This window comes from Psittacula echo, assembly GCF_963264785.1.
Source record: "Psittacula echo genome assembly, chromosome: 4".
NCBI classification, from domain to species: domain Eukaryota; kingdom Metazoa; phylum Chordata; class Aves; order Psittaciformes; family Psittacidae; genus Psittacula; species Psittacula echo.
The window spans coordinates 24,573,967-24,594,300 of NC_137738.1; the positions used below are offsets into that span (position 1 = coordinate 24,573,967).

At 37.3% G+C, this 20,334-nt stretch overlaps 1 protein-coding gene across 1 annotated transcript in view; it reads left to right on the plus strand.

The window, feature by feature from the left end:
• Positions 1-20,334, plus strand: part of SMYD3 (SET and MYND domain containing 3) — a gene marked incomplete at both ends in the record, with an annotated part of 423,278 nt that overhangs the window by 356,772 nt on the left and 46,172 nt on the right. Inside the window, 2 exons of the mRNA XM_080614921.1 lie at positions 8,812-8,899; positions 11,973-12,147. Of these exons, the coding sequence (XP_080471047.1) occupies positions 8,812-8,899; positions 11,973-12,147 (263 nt within the window). The remainder of the gene's footprint in view (positions 1-8,811; positions 8,900-11,972; positions 12,148-20,334) is intronic.

The following is a 20,334-nucleotide window of genomic DNA, read 5'->3' on the forward strand; positions in this document are numbered from 1 at the left end:
TGGGAGATGTTTTGGTCAGGACCTGATTGACCAATGCGTAACTGAAACGACTTCATGGTGTGTTAAATGCATGTGCCTTTCATCTGAAGAGTCTCCAGGTCCAGGCAAAATGGTATGGTGAGGTTTAGCTGCTTAGTCCTGTATATTGTTTATATTTTGACAGATCTCTTTAGCTACTATCTTGCTTTCTTACTAAGTATCCTAGCGTCCTTGTATGCTGCTTTTTGAGAAAAGAAATACTGTATGTAATGTTATTTGCTTAGGTTTTTGTCACAAAGAGTGCAAGTAAAACAGAAAAGCTTTAATAATACCACTTGATCTGTGAGCATTATTGGTCTTTAAAAAGTACATTGGGCTGTGATATTCGAGACTAATGAAAGCTTTGAGCTTTTTTTGGTGTCTTTTACTACAGAAATTCAAACATATATATACACACTCTAAATATATATGCACTCTAAAGATTGTTCTGACAACACATTTAAACATTAAATCACCATAATCATCGGTCGTATGTATAATGCTTACCACATAGTTTCAGAGTGTGTCTATAATAACCCTGTTTCTACAGTACCCAGTATTTTCATGAATGAATTGGAAGTAATTGCAAAATCATTGCCAGTAAAACTTGTGGATGACAAAGACTCAGAGAATAGGTAAATAATGCAGAGTAACTGGAATTGCTTGATAAATGAGACCTATTGAAATAAAATGCACCATCACTGTAAGGGTAGAACACATGTTCCACACCTGAAAATGGGATCTGCAGCTTTGATTTGTTTCACGAAAATCACAGACAGCTACAATGTAAATGTCAGCATCTGAGCTAGTTACTTCAGACTTCCTTTATGGATAAACTGAAGAAAAATGGACACACTTCGACTGTTATTCATCTAACGTATTTTAGAAGCCTGCTTTAGGATAATACAAATTATACCCTAAGAATACTTCTTTTTCTCTGTCAAATAGAAAGGTAGCCCAAATGTCTACGTTTGGTTAGATGAATCTGAGCATGGCTGTCTGAACAGAAATGGAAAACATCTGGCAAAGAAGGCTAATGTGACCCTTGAATCTATAAGCAGGGGAGTCAGTAGGAAGTGGGATGTCAGTTTGCTTCACTACAAAATATTTATGAGATTGCCTCTTTAATATACAATATACAGATGCAGTGGTCTTTGAAAAGACTGTTTAAAAATGTGTGTACCTAAAAAAAATCACAGAAATTAATAGCTGAAGTGGAATTGAAGTGGATAAGAGTGGAGTATGAGTCCAACAGAAATGCAATTACTGCTTTTGGTATGCAGAATTATGAGCCTAACAGATACTGGAATTGCAACTGGATAGGCTGAGAACTTTTAGTCTGTTTGCTCCCTTGTTACCTTATACTTTTAGACTTAGTTATATCTAAGATGTTTTGGGGATAAACATATCTTAGTCCCATATAATTTTGTTAAACTGACTTCTTAAAATGGACTTGCTGATCTTAAGTTTATCTTTCTTAAAAGCATCTAATTTTAATAAATTTCCCACAGTTGTTTTTGATGCCTCTTTTTAAATTTTCCAAGTTAATATTGTAACATAACTAAGTTGTGTAGTGCTAAGGGAAGATTATTCATACTACCATGTTAAGGTGCTTGGGTTTTTTGCACTAATTGTATGCAGGGTGTGCAAAAACCTTCATCTTGATTAGAATGCCTAAGCAGAGCACTTAAACATGAAAGGTGTGGACAACTTAATTCTTCCAATACCTATACAATTTAAAATATGACTAGCCTCTGTAGTTCTTTTGCACTCACAGACACCGGAGTCAGTAATCCATGAAGAGCTGATATCAATTATGCGAGGTAATGCAGCCTGCCTAATGCTGAGCAACGTACTGCACAGCTGCAGTATGGCATCCAACTGCAATGTGTCTTATTTTACTTCCAGAATTAAAAAAAATAAAAAGTAAATAAGTTCACCCATTCCTAATAGCCTCACAGGGAACACGACATTGTTTTTATTCACAGACAGAATAGTTTTGGAATTGCCATGTGTCCCATCCACCGTATTCAGAGCCATATGACAGAAAACACAAGGCCTTCTCCTGTGACAGCTCAGCTGCTGGTGAGGACAAACTTATGTGGGTTGGAAAGGATAGTTGAACTGGCATTTATAGAGCTGGCATTGTTTTTCACGGGCCAGAGAAGGGGAGTTTTTGAAACTTCAGAAGTTACGTGTAAATCTTGAATCATGACAGAGCTCTTCACCGATCATTTCACATACTTGTAATTCTTAACAAAGTGCACTGTCAAAAGTGAAATCCTCAGCTGAATCTGCAGGCTTCTGTAAACCACGATCCTCATAATAAGAGATGGTGGGTCTTTGATTCTGATTTTAAACTTCATCCAATATACAAATATGTATACAAATACATCCAGTATACAAAAATGTATCACAATAATCTGTGCTTCCCAGTGAGTATACGTTTTTCTTCAAGACAGGCAGTCCTCTACCACAAACTGCTGTTCCATCACAAAGCTGTGACTTCAAAGTTGAGCACAATCTATAGAATTGAGAAAGACTGAAAATATTTTATAAGAGGTGACCTCAGATATTTCAGGACACTGCTCAAGTGTGCTTTCTCTTGCTGTGCCTGTAGCTGCATGCACCTGTGATTGCCTAGCAGACCCTCATACCCTGTTTGTTCTGAAGCACTTGAGTCACAAGTTTAGTTTAGCCACAATATATAACCACTTCCATATCACATTTTCTCAACATTTTTCTTAATCTTACTGAAAGTGAAGCTTCAGAAGATACGCAATATGTTCTACTCATTTAATGCTTTCCTTTTGCTGCAAAGTATGAAACAATGAGTTACTGAGTTTACTAGAAACATGCATTCAGTAGTTGCTGCACTTTTAAATAGAATCAGAAATAAAACATTATTTATACTTTCAGAGCATAATGTGTCAGAGATCTGTTTTAAATGGTCATGCCCTAATTTAAATGTCTGAGCTCTTCTGACACCTTCTTCAAAAAAAACTAAGAAAACCTCTTTTGATCTGAACCCGTCAAGTTGGTAGAATTGTTTTGTCAGATGCACATCTGTTGTTGCCACTTAAATTAGACAAATTAAGCAAATCTTAAGCCATAGTCAGCAATGTATATGAAATGTTCAGCTATTTGAGGTATCCGCAGCTTTTAAAGTATTAAAATACTACAATCCAGAAAACTTCCTTTGTAAAGATATTTTTAAAGCTTCCACAGAAAGAGAAAATGTACAGAATTATATACTGCTGTCTTACAGGATTATCATTATATAGTCATATATTTTGTGTCCAGAAGGAACTAATATGATTCTTCAGCATGGTTTTTCTGTCTTGCAAAAATACCATGCCCAATAATATTTCATATTAAACCCCTAATTTCTGTTTGAACTATGATTTATAGGCTTTTACCATTGTAAAACTGACAGTTGCTCATGCTTACGTTACACTTTTGTATTCTATTTATGTATTTAGAAGAGAAGCTAATAAATGCTGGAAAATGTTCCCCTGTTTTTTACTCTCTCCAATACTCCCTACAAGGCTTTGCTCCTTTCTGCCTATGTGGGACTGACTGGATACCATAACACTGGTAATAGACACATAATGAAGTTTCTTTTTGACTTTCTTGTAGGAGGAAGGCTGGAAAGGAGAAAAAGGGATGTAGGAGTTTCTTATTGTTCAGAATTTACTGTCCCAACTTCTCCCTTCTGTGGAAGGAGGTGGGGAGTGCCTCACAGCTCTTCTCCTTGGCAAATACCTGGCTTGTTTTTCTACCTTCATTTGTGAGAAGGAGAAAGATAAACTTTGTAGAGAAGACAGAAAATCCATGTCCTATTTTTGTTCTGTAGCCTAAGTATGAAAGGAGGACTAGCCCTTAATCAACCTTTTCAGTGTTCAGGAGATTTTTGGAGGTGCAGTGTATTACAGATGAGCAATGTTGAGGCTGTGGCAGTGCATTTGGGCAGAGGAGGCAATGACACTGACTGGTTGGCATGTGCTTGTTCTGATAAGAGAGTTATCTTCTTTCAGAGAACATGCTGTCCGTGTAAGAACGTTTTAACACTTAGAATTTTAAATGTTGGGATAGCAAAGAACAGTGAATGCTAACATTGCGTGTAAAAGCAGTGGCACTTGAAATGAGTAGGTAGGGATCACTTTTAGGAAGTATAAGAAACAGAATATTAGCCAGAGAAAGAGAAGAGGTGTAAAGCAACAGGAAAGAAAGAGAAACGTGTATCTGTACTTTGAGGATTTTACTCCTTTCTAAGGAGAGTTCAGTTAAGGACAAGATATGTTCAGGGCACTAGAATAGCAGAAGAGATAGGGAGATAATTAACTCCTACAAACAGTGTAGGAGCAAAGGCATAGGAGAAAATGGAATAGGTGAGCATTTTCAAATGCTTATTTCTATGAGGGCTGATGTCTGTTTCAGGAAATAATGCTTTTATAATAAACCTTCCTTTCACTTAAAGCCCAAACCACAGAATATTTTACATTTGATCACTGTGCAGGCAGATTATAATCTTCATCAGATACCCCCTCTTTTTCTCATTTCTCTCTTTTGTTATAGCTTCGTTATAGGTGGTTATAACTTCATTTTTACAAGTGTCATTTATGGAACCTAAACTGTAGAAAATTGTGTAATATTTAAAGCAAATATTGACATTTAGTGAAGTGTTGTGTACCTCAGTCTATTTTTATGAGCATTTACAGGATACATTGGGCAGAGCTGATCATGTCTGTTCCCAGGCTTCTGAAACATAGATTGCAACGAGGATCTGAAAATTTAGGAGTTTGGAGAATGAATCATTGGATGTAAAAGCTTGAGGTATTCTAAAAGAAGGAAACTAATTTTTTTCTGATCTACAAGCTATAGAAATGATGTTCAAGCAAATACTTTTAAAAATTAATCTTGTTCTTGAATAATTTTACAGCAAAATTACTGTTAAATTTTGGGGAGGAAAGATGGTTCTTTATGGCAGGAAAATTTTGCTTTACAGAATATTTTGCATTTGCCCATTTTGAAGAGCCAGATGGATCTCAGGGGTAGAATTTTGTCTGGTTGAATTATGGAGATGAGCCTCCATGTTTTATGTATCCTAAGTAAATTCTAGAAGATGGGTAGGTACACAGTGCCCTTAGTTTGAGAGATGTCAGGTGTGAAGAGTTTAGCTTATAGCTTGTTTTACTAGAAGAGCCAAATATAACTGGAAATTGTTCCCTCTAAAGGATTAGAAGCAAAGGTCTAAGCAATCAGGGGTAGGTAGTCCATGGAGAATTACAGAAAGCTTCAGTATTAAGATGACAAATCCACAGGTATTTTTAATCAAGAAAACTGTAGCAGCACCTGCCGTGGTATTGGAAGTATGGAGAGGTGGGATTGAAATGTTGCTGTTGCATCTTAACTCACATTTTGATGAATAAGTTTCCCCTGCACATGCTTGGAATAAGAGGAAATCAGGTGTTGGAACCATCTTCCATATGAAATAATTGCTCAAAATAAGTCACAGGATCCATTTTGTTTATCCTTGTGCTCTAGATTGTGGGTTCAGCTACCACATCCAGTGATGCTTCTGCCTCCAATGGATTTTACCTGTGTTATTAGAAGTATTACAAGGTTGTGTTCTTACTATGGAAAAGTGTGTGTTGCAGCTGTCTTTTCTGCTTTCCCCGTGAGCCTTCGACACTTCTACTGTCAGTTTTCTCCAGCACGCCTCTATGTGTGAAAGCTGAATTGTAAAGCATGCCAGTTTCAGCCATCACAAGGTTGTCATACGTTTTTGTGACTATATTATCTAGTCTAATTATTTTTTTACACCAAGACAGAAATGTTTTGTTGTTCTAAACAAACTTTATATTTAGTGTCAATGTTAGAAATAAGGAAAATAATTAGGCACAAGTTACCATTCCTTAATTTTAAAAAGCCTCTTCCCTTTCTTCAGCGAGGGTTTTCCTTTTCTACAGATGAAAAAAGCCTGTTTTCCTTTATTTTTGGCAGCTCTGCACACCTGGAGTTTGACTGGGAACATGTTCTGAAAAGAGCTGCTTTGAATGGGGCTTGCTCTGCGGAAAGCTTAATCTCCCATGGTTGTTACTGCTATGCTATTAGGTTGAATTAAACAGTTTGGCACAAGTATTAATCACTTCAATTATTTCCATAATTCCAACTCCAAGGTATCTTTGTATTCTCAGCTGACATAGTTATATCACATGGCCATGACTTTCAAGGCATTGTCCAAGGGAGAGGAACAACTTTCGTGGAAAAAGCTTATTAGGCTGGAAGGCAGAAGTTTCTCTGTGACAAGCCCTCCTGGTTGGCTGCCTGTTTGGAAGCAGCCTCCATGCTTTGAACTAGAATGGTTAGAAAGAACAGGATTTCCTTGGTGTATGAAAATCTGATGAACAGTAGAAGTCTAAAAGGCCCAGCTAGCCAGGTCTTTGCTTGTTCTTATATCAGCCAATCCCCCAAATACCTCATCTTGAGAACACAGAAAACATCTCACTGAAACCTGTGACTTAAATCCTGCCAGAGCTGGGCATCCTGCCCAGCTCCATCCATCCTAAAGTATCTTATTAAAGGGATAAAGACCATGAATCCAGAGAGGGCTGGGAGGTTATTGGTCCAACAGACACTCCCCATTCTCTACCTGGGTATGAATCCAGTGTTGACTTAACCCTATGCACTAGTGTAAAGGTTAGAGAAGACCCCAACCTTGCACTTTGTGTTCTTAATGACATGCTAGAAAACAATGGAAAGCAACTGAAAAAATGGCACAAGAAAGATTAGTCCAATGTCAATGAACTCTTTAACTTGATTCATCCATCAGTCACACTGTACTCAGAGTGAGCCCTAATGATGCATTGACCTAAGTCATTGGTCTGTAACTTGGTGTATAGTTGTGGGTTTTGTTTTTCTTTCATTTATAAATCTATCCTAGTTCCCATGTTTCTGAGGTTTTAGTTGCAAGGCTTACAACGTGTTACAAAAAAACTGAGCATTATACTTGGGCCAGTGGGGAAAGATAGCTTAAAAGAATTTTTCTTTTTCAGTAGCTCATTAAACCTGAAGTTTTACAGACATCACTATTAATGTCTTACAGGTCAGACCTATTTTTTAGATCAATCAGTGAGTAGTGCTTGATCTACAAAGATGTTTTAGAGACAGATTTTTACAGGTCAGCAGCTGAGTTCAGAAATTGATGTAGTCCCCTAAAACCTGGTAGTGGTTACATTGAAGCTAAGATTCATTATAAGTCTATCACAAAGCTGTAAGAGGGCTGGATATGTACATTAACTGTGCTGATAAAATTTCTACAGTATGAGCTTGTTTGCCCTAACGTTTACCTCATGCTTCTGGTGGCAAATTCAGCTATGTACAAAATTATTTCCACATAATCTTTTTGATCAGAGAACTGATTGTAGGGGAAGACCATGAGAAAAATGCAGTGGGGTCAGGCTGCCCCACTTGTAAGGTCCTTGTAGAATGGTGGGGCTGCTGAGACCAATCTTGATTTAGTCTTTAATCGTTCCAGGAATACACAGAGGTCTGCTTTCATGGAGCAGATGGAAAGACAAAACTGCAAATTAGATGTGAAAGTGAGTGCTGATTCTCACTGTAAATATTTTCTGTTCTGAATTTATGGTAAACAAGGAGGAGTAGAATAAGAAAACTACGCAGTTCTAGACAGATACAGATTACAGGGTTTTTAATAGAGGTACTTCTGTGATGCCCAGTGAGCATCTATTAATTATGAAGTGCTTGGTTAGATTTTCACACACCTTCTGTTCATCTCCAGGCTTCCAACGCTGCCGAAGGCTAATTTTTTAGAACTCTGTTTAAAATATTTCTGCAAGAATTGGCACTTACAAAACTCTTTTGTGAATAGCAGGGCATTTTGTAAGGAGAGATAATGAACTGCACTGTTCAATGCAGGCCAGATCCATAGGCCAGATTTTTAAAGATATTTCAGGGCTTATAGTGATGGAAAATGAATATCTAAGATGCTTTTGGAAAACCCTCAAGATACTTAACCATGTCTACAGATGCTTCAAGAAGTTTGTTCCAAGTGGTTGACTAAGATATGGTTAGTCACTGCTAGAGAGTTGAAAAGGGAAACTTCTTACTGTTTTAGCCATTAATAATTTTTGCCTTTTTTATGACAAAGCAATGGGAAAATATAGCTGTTCATAGAATCTGATGGAATAGGAAAAAATAGCAGTAAGTTATAAAAGAAAGCCGAAATTCAGCTTTTTTTTTTTTTTTGAGTGGTATACTTGTCCTATAAGCTCGTGCTTATAACTGTAATGGATGAAGGCAGCCCCACACTGTTTGTAAAGTCTCTATACTCAGCACAAAGTTAATCAAAATAATTTGCTAAACCCTTTCTATGATGAGGCTGAGGATTTGTGAGGTATCAGCTAGTAGGTCTTTGAGAAAATTTGATCTGCTAAATATATTTTGATAGCAAAAAATCACATGCTATTATTACTTTTTTTCTGATTCATCTTAATTCTTGTTGCAAACTGGTTAGTACAGTCAGTGTTTCCAAATTTGCATTAATTTTTCTTGATATCATCTCATTTACTTACAAACACTGGGTAAGTATGAAAGCCAGGTGAAATTTTTTTAGGTTTTTTGTGTGTGTGTGTGTATTTGCAAAAAAACAGTGATACAATCCCCACAAGTAGCTTTTGTCAGCCAACCTTTTTACCCTGTTTTTTATCATTAATGTATATTCTCAGTTTACTGTTTTTCTCATCAAATGCTTTTGTTTCAATTAACCAGGATGCTGAGAAATTGGCCGGTGAAGAACATGCATGGAAAGAAGTCAAAGATGCTGTAAATGAAGTGAGATATCCGAAATCGAAAGAAGGTATCCTTTCGGTGACAGGTTACAGTCTGCCATTCAGTTCTGAAAACAATCTGGAGAGTCCCTTAGCATGCAGTTCCCCTCTTGAAATCTATTTCCTAAAGGTTTATGTTTTTATGTTGTTTTAAAATCTATTTTTAATTCATCTAAGATTTCAACTGTGTAATATTTATAATTGTATTAATAATAATAGAGTTTCTGATTACTAGGACAGGAATTGCTTCATGGCAGGAATAGTAGGTATCTAGGATGAGAAGGGATATTTTGGCTCAGATTTAGACTTCTGCTATCATAGCCATCACTTTATATAAATCCGCTTCTGAATGAAATAAAGCTTAATCTGAAATGTTGTTAAATTCTTTGTCCCATTACTCCCATTGTGAACATTTCCAGGTTCTCATTCTTTGCACAGCAATGAAAATAACAAGAATATAATCACAGTCAGGTTCACTGCAAATATTACAGCATCATTATAATAATTCATAATAATAACATATAATAATAATAATTTATAATTAAGAAAATTGAATGAGATGATCTTGCACTAATAAACAGAACTGGAGCCTAATGGCCATCATGTAGATATTAAATCCAATTAAAAAATTAGCAAACAGCAACAGCCAAAAAAAGATGAACAGAAGAGAGGTGGAGATTTTTACTACAAGACTATGAGTATATTGATCCCTCTCTCATATTAGTCTATTCACTGAAATTTCACTGACTGTAAATTTGGCCTATTGTAGCAAGATTCCTTACCATTTTCAGAAACATGGGCTTTCTCTGGAGCTGGAGAGAATTAAATCTTCCAATACTCCCTTTCAGCAGCATAAAAACCAAGTTTGGATGATGATATTCCAGGCTGGACAAGTGGTCACAATTTTTATTGTAAGAAAAATAAAACCAATAAAAAATAATAATTATTAAAAAAGTACAAAACCTGAGGTTTTTTTCTTTCCAATCCAGAGAGATTTGTTTGTCAGCAAAGGGGAAACACTCGTCTCACCTAACTTTAATTTACATATAGTTTCTAGTATGTCTTAAGTTCCTCTGTAGTCACTGGATTGAGACAGACAGTACTGAAACAGATCTTCAGGTATTCAGCTGTACTTTAGAGCCCATGTTTTAACCTGATAGTTAAATTATAGATCTGCAACATGCAGTTGCAATCGTTGTTATATTGAAAGTATGGAGTGAGAATACTGGTGCTATATAATGTTCTTATGTTTAATTGCAGGAGAAATTGCACCTACTGAATTTTGCTAGTGTCTTTAATTAAGATTATTAATGTAACATTTTAATCAAAAACATTGTAGTGAAATGAATCAGATACAGTTGACAAATATGACCTTGTTGTCTGTTCAGCTTCTGTTTCAGACATGGGTTGTTTGAACTGTGTCATCTTTCCTTCCATTGCACCAAAACACTAATTGGCATGCAGTAGTGAGCACTACCTGAAAAGGAAGCTTGATGTTTGTCCACTTGCCAAGAACAGATAGAGAACTTTCCTTGCTGTCTGAGGCATGTAGGCTTTAGTTTCTGCAAAAGTAATTTTTTTTAACAAATTAAACCCAAGTTTCTCACAGTTGAGAAAGCTAGTGACTTCCAAAATCTGAGCTACCAATAGCATGCTAGAGTGTTTTAATTCTAAATCTGCAGTTAGAGAACTTGAAACTATATGTGTGAATAAACTGTCTTGGACCCAAATTCCAGTTTAAGCATACAAATTGAGATGCTAAAACCAAATGCAAGGGTATTTCTCTGCATCTCAGGCCACACAACAGTAGCATAGCTGGTTGAGGGCTGCTCCTCTAGATACAGGACAGACAGCTTCTCTTTTGTCCTGTTGCAGCTGATAGTAGGTTTTCTAGTTTGCAACTTAGGTACCTGAAAATTTGATCCCAATAGGTTCTGCAATATAGCCCAACAGCCGTTAAAATGCTAGTGAGTGAACAAAGCAGTCTAATGAGAAGTAAAAGCAGACAGACTAATACAGTGCATCAGCTAAAATGGTAATCTTTCAAGAATGTCAGTGCTTTGTACTTTCTTCAAAAATTGTATGAAGTTGAAGTAATATCCCTCATTCTTCTGTTGTCTGTCCTTAATCAGTTGTAAAGAATACATGGATGTTTGCCAGAGATATAAAGGTTAAGGTGCAATTTTCTAATAACACATTCCTTCCCTTATATGGTTCTTTCCATCCAAGGGCATGAGAGCAATTCACAAATAATTAGTTTAGCCTTGTAACAGCCATGCTATAAATCCTGGCCCAGCCACACAGTGGTCACATTCTTAAATTTAAGTATGTAAATATTCCCATGTTCAGGAAGGACTAATTACTTCATCAGAGGGTTATTATTGTACGTTTAAATCCATTGCTGGATTGGGGGTGAATAGTATTTTCAGCAATGTTGTGAAGATAACTGCTGAACTTCCCTGGGCTGATTGTATAGAAAAGACTGTGATACAAACCATGTTACTACTTCTCTTACTGTTATGTCGGAGGGGTGGGGGGATGGGGTGTTTATTTGATTTGTTCTTACTGATTGGTGTGTATGGTATCTTTTTGGTATTTAGAGTGCTTGCATTCTGGGACTCCCATAAAAACTCAGATACCAGTGCTCATTTAAAATCTGGGAGTATTGGTATTCAGCTCAGGTGTGGTCAGAGGGAAGAATCTGGTCTGCAGAGAAGTCAAAGCAGTGTAGAATTTAATGAAAATGAGTGATTTGTGGTAAGGAATATCCAGCTAAAGTGAATGTAAACCCCAGCTTACTTTTCCTCTCTTAGAAGCACAAAAAGTCTTCTTGTAGCACTGGAAGTAAAAATTTCTTTATGGTCAAGATCCTTAATCATGAACTACAGTCAGACTTCAGAACTGCAATTATTTTCTTTCTCATGCATGAAACTGCATGTGGAAAAAAAACCAAACAAACAGAAACCCAGTCCTTTTTACAACTGTTTCAAAGAGAAAGAAAATTTATCTTAGTGCCCTGTAGCTCTTACTCCTTGCTAACAACATTTAGAACTTGTATTTTTGTTTGATTAAAGATATTTCTTTAACTATGGCTAATTACAGAGTGGGAACAGGTTCTGGCAAGATTCCAGAAGCTCTTGAGCAGCAATACAGGTCGTCTTCCAGACACAAATATCTATCAGCTGAAAATGCTTGACTGTGCCATGGATGCCTGTATTAACCTTGAATCCTGGGAAGAAGCTTTGTCTTACAGCAGCAGGACTCTGGGACCATACAAGTAAGAAATGTAATGGGTTTCCAAAGATGGGGCAGAGGAGGGTCTCTCATTAAAAGCAAAGACTGTGTTTCATCTAGATGCTTCTTACTGGTTTTATTTCTTGCTGTACAACTTGTCTTGTTTTCCAGGTTAATGAATGAGGCAGAACTCCCATTCTGCTTCCACAGTCAGGTTGAGAGCAGTAAAATGATAATAGGAACTATAGTAATAACTGGTTATTAGCTCCTCACTGTTGCATGTGTTCAGATCCTGCCCCATCCATCAGATGATTTCTGGTTCAGACTCCATTGCCATGAGGGTATCAGTGTTTTATGCAGAGCTTGAGGGATAGGTAGCTGGCTGTAATGCATATTCTCTGTATACTCTAGACACAGAGTTTACAGAAAGAATAATAATTAAAAAAAAAAAAAAAGTTACAAAATGCAGTTTTACCTGGAAGTGAAAAATCCTGTGGTCCATATTTTGGACCATGAAGTGAGGGAAGAACTTGCTGTTCTCTCCTGGTCAGTACTTGTTCCTACGCTATGTGCTGGGAGAGTTTCTGAGTCTGATGGCCTTTTATCGATAAGGAAGGATGCTCTAGTTGATCCTGCTTCATGTGGTAGGTCCTGAAATTGTTTGGAGCCTGGAGTTGTAATGAAGCTTTAGTCATCTAGTGGAGAAAGGGTAGGTACTGTCTGCTCTGTATTTGCATTGTTTGTAATTAAATATAAACCTGTGCTGAATGTCCAGATACAATGTCATTCATGCATGAATGTTCATTCTTGGTGAGGTATTTTTTAGAGCATCTATTTCTTCTCTGTGGTTCTACATGATGTGATGTTCCAGTACATAGTGAGATATTGAGAGGTGTGAGAAGTATGCTAGCGCTACTGTGAATATGAACATCTCATATTTTACATGTCTTCCCTAATCAAACCAGGATGCCATCAGCATTCAACATTTTGCCTGACGAAATTTCATCTGTTTCTGATGCCCATTTCTGAATAAAACTCTGGGCTTTACTTAAGAAACAAAACAGCATTTCAGACCTTTCACTATGAAGTAATTAGTGAGAAATATGCATAGGCTGTGATATATCAGAGCTGTAGGGAGGCTCACTATTCATAATGACTATCAATTCTCATAGAGAAGGGCATGAGTGCCTACAGATTCTCACATTTCTTCAGGGTGAAATTCACGTCATGCATGTTCCACTTAACCTTTCAAACAGGGCTTATGTAGTACTGCAGCAGCAGGTGCTTCCTGCCAGCCTTCTACAGTGTGGCACACTCCAGATGAACAGAGTAGTCTCCCTGTTTAAACATGCCCTTACTAAACTAAAAAAAAAAAAAAAAAAAAAATAGCACCACAAACCCCACAAAAACCCTCTTTTTTTTTTTTTTTTTTTTTTTATTTTATAACTTAACTCAGCACTTCACGATCAAAACCTGAGGATTTTTCTACAGGTATTTCTGAAAGCAGAGATCACATTGAGACCAAGTGCAATTTTACCAGATAATTTAATAAAGCTTTCTCTGTTTTCCTTACTGAAGTGTACTGTAGTTTTCAAGCTGTTTAATGCAGGAGCCTGGAGATGAAGGAAAGGGCTCAACTGTGTATTCAATTAGTATCTCTTAAGGAATGCAATTTACATGAGATATTTTACCTTTTTTTTTGCACCTGGAAGAGCTTGTCCTTGTTCTCTGTTAACCCAAAAGGATTATTTAAGATTTTCAATTGTTGCTTTTTCTTTATACCTTCAAGTCATCACTACAAGCTTTGAGACACCTGAAACAAAATCCTCAGTTCCTCATTACAACAAATTGTGCCCTAAGCAGCAGGAGAGCAAATCCTAGGAAATCTTTTGGGATGCACTGAATTTCTCCTGTTGAATCAATCTACTGCTTGGCTGCTCCTGCAGTTCCATTATAGCTATCTATTTTCCTTTCCTGAGCTCTGGAAAAAGTATTCATACAGCTCTCCACAGGGAATCACCTGAGAATTCGAGCAGTCCATATAAATAGGAAATTATTGTTACAACTTTAAAGGCTCTGGAGATTTGGTCAAAAATAACTTTAATTTCAGGTAATGTGTTTATTGTGCATTTTCCATTCCTTTAGCAGCAGGGTTAATTTTCAGTGCTGTGTGACACATTGTATCATAATGTATGTTTTCATTCTGATGGTTGCTGACTTTTTCAGAATCATCCACTTCATGTAACTGGCAGAGACAGATGGTTAAACTACATAAAACTGACTTATGCTGAATACCAACCTCTATGTTTTAGGTAGTGATGGTAACCTATGAGGAACGTAGTTTAGGACCTGTCACATATTTTTAGAACTTCCAAAAGAAAAGGATAGATGGTGGCTGTCAAAATGAAAAGCTGTCTTCTCCTATTGTGCTGAACCATAACTGTCCATTATTTGTTAAAAACCTACAACATGCACTTTCTCAGAATAGCCTAAGCCAAATGCATCTATGCAGCTTTTCTTGTAAGTGCCACAGTAAGTTTGTCTGTCCAAGAGCCTTAACAAAAGTTAAGACATTTGCCTAAGTGAAAGCTGCCCCACATCATAGTCAGCACACATCAGCTTGCAAAAATAAACTTCCTCTCAAAACCTCATGAACCTTAACTGCAGAATAACAGAGTATCAGCAAGAGGTGTTCCATGGGTTTGCCTAGTCTCAGCACATTCACAGTCTGGGCTAACTGTTGCTCTTGAAGGATTGGATTCAGAGACACCGATTAAGGCAGACTTCTTTTAGGTTACCTCTGAGGAAGAGGACCCTAGCATTTAGCCCTTAAATTGCAGAGAAGGCACATATGTTCTGGGGATTGGGTTTGGTTTTTTGGGTTTTTTTGTTGGTTTTTTTTTTTTCCCTGTCTCAAGTGTTCAGTGCTTACATTGCAGACAAAGCATGGAAGTATGCTACAGAACTCTGCTAGGTGTCCTCAGCTTTGCAACTGAGTAATAGGAGGAAAAGAAGTAGCTAGGCGACACCATGAGCCTTCTGGATTTGGGAAGCAGAAGGGGCTGAGTAAAGCTGTGTCACCTCTCTGGGTGCCTGTTACATCAAGTCTGGTGAGATTCTGATATAGAGAGGATGAACATATTTGGTTTTGTTCTGCACTGCTCATAATCTCCTGCTGAAATTACAGCTAATGTGTAAGTCCCACTGATTTTCAGATCTCACTGATTTTCAATACTGCAGCAGTAGTTGTTACTGGAGGGCTCCAACATTAAAGAAAGGAAATTCCTTCTTTTCATTCCGTACAGAAGTGTTGTGCAGAAGTGATGTTCTGTTTCTTCACCTAGCAGGCTTGTACATCCTTCCTCCTCTGTTCTCCTTCTGCTAAGTCAGCACTGATACAGGGCTTTGCTGATGTGGCTGTTCTGCTTCTGGAGTGGGAGGGAGCTGGGTAGGTGTAAGCATTCCATATTTGTGTTAGACATGCATCATTTGTCTGCTCTTCTTACTCCTATTCTCTATCCCTTCCATTGATTGTTTGCAATATCCTATTACTTCACCTTTCCCCAGTGACAAAGGTCTTCTAGAGAACAGGGAAAACAATCCCAGTCAGCACAATTTCAGATTGTTTTGCAAAGGGCTGGGTTGAAGAACAGTGACTGGGATGTGCTTCTTGTTGAGTGTTTTGTGAGAACATGGCCGAATTTTCATTGTGTGAATGAAATGTCAGCCAGGGATTTTTGATTTAGATTTCTAATTCAATAGATATGATGGACTGTAGTTTCTAAGTATGTGAAGTTCAATCAAAAGGCAGCTTAAAAAAAAATCATAGTTGCTATAGCATCTTTTCGATAAGTCATGATCTTATTAAAAGAGTCAAAACCAGCTGTAGAACCTAATATTCTTGGAAGAGACTCTGAACCTATTTTTCCTTCCTCAAAAAAGTGCCCCAATAAAGGGTCTGATTTTCTTTTGGTGATATTTACCCCCCTTTTCAAATGTGTTTTACAAGAAAATCCTGCTCTTACAAGTAAGTGTTTTGAAATATATACATGATATATACAATGACTGAAAATAAAGTACCTCATCTTTACCTATGATAAAATATATATATAGTTCTCTGCTGAATTCAGAAGACTCCTGAGTACTGGGTAGTTGTGAGGCACTTGACTTGAAATCACTTTAAGTTGAAAGTCTGAGTACGTAGAAAACTCAAAGAAAATAAAAAAGTGAGCTGCAGTGATAAATAGGACCACTGGGGGATGCTAGTGCTTAAGGGTTAAAGCCTCGCTTTAGCGCCAGTCGGCACTCTGGTTGAGAGAGGTCCCCTGGTGACTTCTGCGAGGCTGGCACATTTCTGAACCTACAGATAGTAGTAATTCAGAGGCCAAAGTTCAATGTCTTAATCATAAAAACATCAGTAGTAAACATAAATCTTACCTCTGGGATCACCTGAGAGGGAGAGAAAAATGTGAAGGTGGAGAAAGCAATTCAAAGGAAGAATGAAACACAGAACAGAAAGAATAAAATCTACCTTGCTCACTTTTCTGGGGTTTTAGGAAATGGCCATGGGCATTTATCTCTAATGTTTAGAGCAAAATATGTGGGAAGAAAAGAGAAAAGAAAAATCTTACTAAAGAGTTGTAAGAGATTTTAAAAAATACAGTTTACGGGAACATCTGCATAGTTGGGTTATCCTTTCCATTGTCTGAACAAAGAGGTGTGAATTAAAATTTAGGAATTGTTTTTTTGGTTCATAAATGGTTATACTGATGTGTTATCTAGAGGTGGTAGGATAGTAGTGCCAAGTAAACATCAGAGCTTTATGAAACGAAAGGAATAGGTACATTTGCTAAGAGTAGGTTGTGTTTATACAAAGGTGCAAGGCTGGGGGCATCACAGCTCACTGGAACCTCAGGGAAATTCCAAGCAGCCTTGGTGCACCTTACACATAAGTAAATCAACAGAAGGACGAGAGCTTGATAGTGACAAACTGCTAAAGCAGGTATAAACAGTGGATAGCACCAAGATCATCTCTCCATTTTTCTCCCAAGTTATTGATAGCATATCACTCTTCACTGCTTGTGTTTACTTAGTTATATGAACTTAGATGTCACTATTAGTAAAAATCAGTGGAGGCCAGCCTATCTTTGTAAACCACAGCAACACATGGAGCAGTTAGAAATCCTCATGAAACTGTTGATGTTATGTTGTAAACTACAAAAAATAATCTTCACTTAAGTACGTGTTTCCTAGTGTAAGTCAGACCTTTTCATGCACTCTACTCTGTATATTGTCAAATATCGTGGTTTAAGCATGTTGCACAGATTTCAAAAAATTAGTATATATATGAATATTCATATCATTTGTACAATATTTGTCTTTGTTCCTACTTTATCCCCAGTTTATCTCACATATCCTTTATGTGAGATAACACAGGCCTCATGGTAAAATTTTTTGTTACGTATTTGTTATTTTAATCAGAAAATTAAAGAAGGTTTATTCTCCTGTGTTGTTCTGAGAGGACAAAAATATACATCACAAAAACATGCAAACTGTAAACTTTAGTTGGTTTTGGTTTTTTTTTTGGTCCTCTGGCTAGGAAAACCCAGAATAAATTGGAGAGTGCATTGTCTCTGGGTAATTCTTCCAAAACACAGATGCTTGTATCAATATTTGCATAATTTCTGGCTTCAGTGTACCTTTTTTATAGATAAACAGGGAGCACGCTTGTCCCTGGCCTTATATCTTTAGGAATTCCTTAAAGCACTTCAGCAGCTCACTCCTATCTTCTATTCCTCCTTACTTCCTTCCCTCCAGATCTCTCCAGTCCTAACAGCCTTTTCCAAAAAAGAAAAGGAAATGTTTTATGTCTGAAGTCTGGTGCCTAAGTTGTCTGTGTCTTTCGCACATAGGAAACAGATTTTCTGTTTTGCTGCTTGCTTGCTACATACATCTGCATAGTACCAGTGCCTTCCATTCTTCGGTTCTTTTCTAGTAGTTTTTCTTGTCTTCTTCCATCACAACTAGTGTTGTCCTCAAAAGTGACACTGAGGCGCATAATCCTCAATGACTTCTGTAATCTCACACTTTCCTAAGTGCTGCTCTTGTTCCTCATTTTCACCCATCATGCATATAGGGAAGAAGTTCTTTACTGTGAGGGTGGTGAGGCACTAGAACAGGTTGCCCAAAGAAGTGGTAAATGCTCCATCGCTGGCAGTGTTCAAGGCCAGGTTGAACAGAGCCTTGGGTAACATGGTCTAGTGTGAGGAATCCCTGCCCATGGCAGGGGAGCTGGAGCTAGATGATCTTAAGGTCCTTTCCAACCCAAACCATTCAATGATTCTATGGGTAAAATTTCTTACTGTTCTCTCCAGGTTATGCCAGCTGTTTTTCAGGCATAGTTTTGATGTCTCTAAGTTGTCCAATATACTTTATCACATGAGTAGATGTTCAGCAACATCAGTGTTAATTTGCAGTACCTCTTTCAGTACATACCACATTTCTTAGGTGGGCTAAAACTTTGTTAAATAGCTTCATTGCTGCAAGATTTTTTTGACAGTGTTCATTTAGTAGCTCTATTATTTGTATACTGGTGCTTACTAGCTTCAATTTTAGCTTCTATTTTCAGTTTTAGTTTCACTTTCACTTATGTCCAGAGCTATTTGAATCTGAGTTTTACAGATAGTGATCTCTGAGTGATGTTAGTGAACTAAATCACCAAGTTTCCCAGAGTTTCATTTTTCTCTGACATGACTACAAGTGTTGGTTTGTCCATCTCTCACACTTCTAAGGTGTTTTAAGACACGTCTTGAAAGAGCTGTGTTCTCTGTCAATGATAGCTTCATCTGTAGACTCCCCCCCCCCCCTTTCAGTTAAGATGTTAGACCATTCAGGGCTTTTGTACTTTGTCTAAAATAAGGATTTCAGTCTTAGTCTACCTGCTTATAGGAGCTGAAAGCTTCGGTTTGGTTGGTTTTTTTTTACTTAAACAGTAATAGTTGGTATCTTTGTCTTGTAATCAGGGATCCTTCTTTTTTTTTCTTTGGTATGTGCATACTTGCACTTTACAAAGTGATGACTTATGCAGCTCTTGCCTGAGCTCTTTTCATCAGTCTGCTTGCTATTACGCTCCGATTAAAGGACAAACATGAATAAAATAGAAGTGAGTATTAAAAGTGTACCAAGTAAATACAAAGCTCTCATACACTAACCTAAAAATGCATGAGTAGATATTACAAAGACCTGTGTGCTGTGGGAAAAATGCAACATAGTTATTCAGCTGGAATGATTTTGAGAATGATTTTTGGGAATTCATAATGTCTGTGTGAATTCTGCTAAGAAGAAAAGGGGACAGTTGATGGCTACAGATTCTAAACAAAGGTTTGGTTAGAACCTGAGCTAAAATGTGATTGGGAAGTGATATCAAGGGAACAATTAACAGTTAAAAATAGACATGTATGAAGCATACATGGAGTTTGGATTCCTTTAACAGTAACTGAGTGTTGCTTTGAAAAAGCTATTTTAGAGGCAGAAGTCGTGGTGAAGAGAGAGGCAAAGGGGAGGATGATCATTAAGAAAGAAAGATAAATTTACAATACTATCTCTGATGAAAGAGACAAAGAGAGGGTGTGCAGAAAATAGCAGCAGAGATGTTGTAAGGAACAATGTTGTAAGGAACATTGTTGTAAGATGTTGTAAGATGTTGTAAGGAACATCCTCTGGGGGGAGAATTAGGAAGAATTATTTTAGTCAGAAAATATCTACTTCTTTGTTTGAATAAATTGTCAATTTGAGTTGAGGAGGCAGAGAGTGGAAACTTGGTAGTACTTGTAATGAGGAAATCAGTTAAGAGTTCCTAATGGTGGAGACGTGAACAGTGGTGTAAAGGGAAACTTGTGGTATTTAAACAAGAAAACAATCTAAGCAACCTTAGAGATAAAGCCTGAAAAAGATGAAAAGAAATATTTTTTTCCATTGAAAAAGTGGAAAAGGGTCTTAAAGGAAAAACACAGTTGCAAGGGAGGGAAGAGGAAAGGAGCAGCAGATAAGGAGAACAGAGAAATTGAAGACCAGAGTTTGTTTAAAGGGTAAATCAATGAGGCTGGCCAGGGAGAGTGAGTGATGGAAAGATGGTGCTTTGAAGAGGGACATGCAGAACCAGAGGTATTGTCAAACAAGAACTGTGCCAATGAATGACCAGATTTATAGTGAGATGATCCATCCAGCAGAG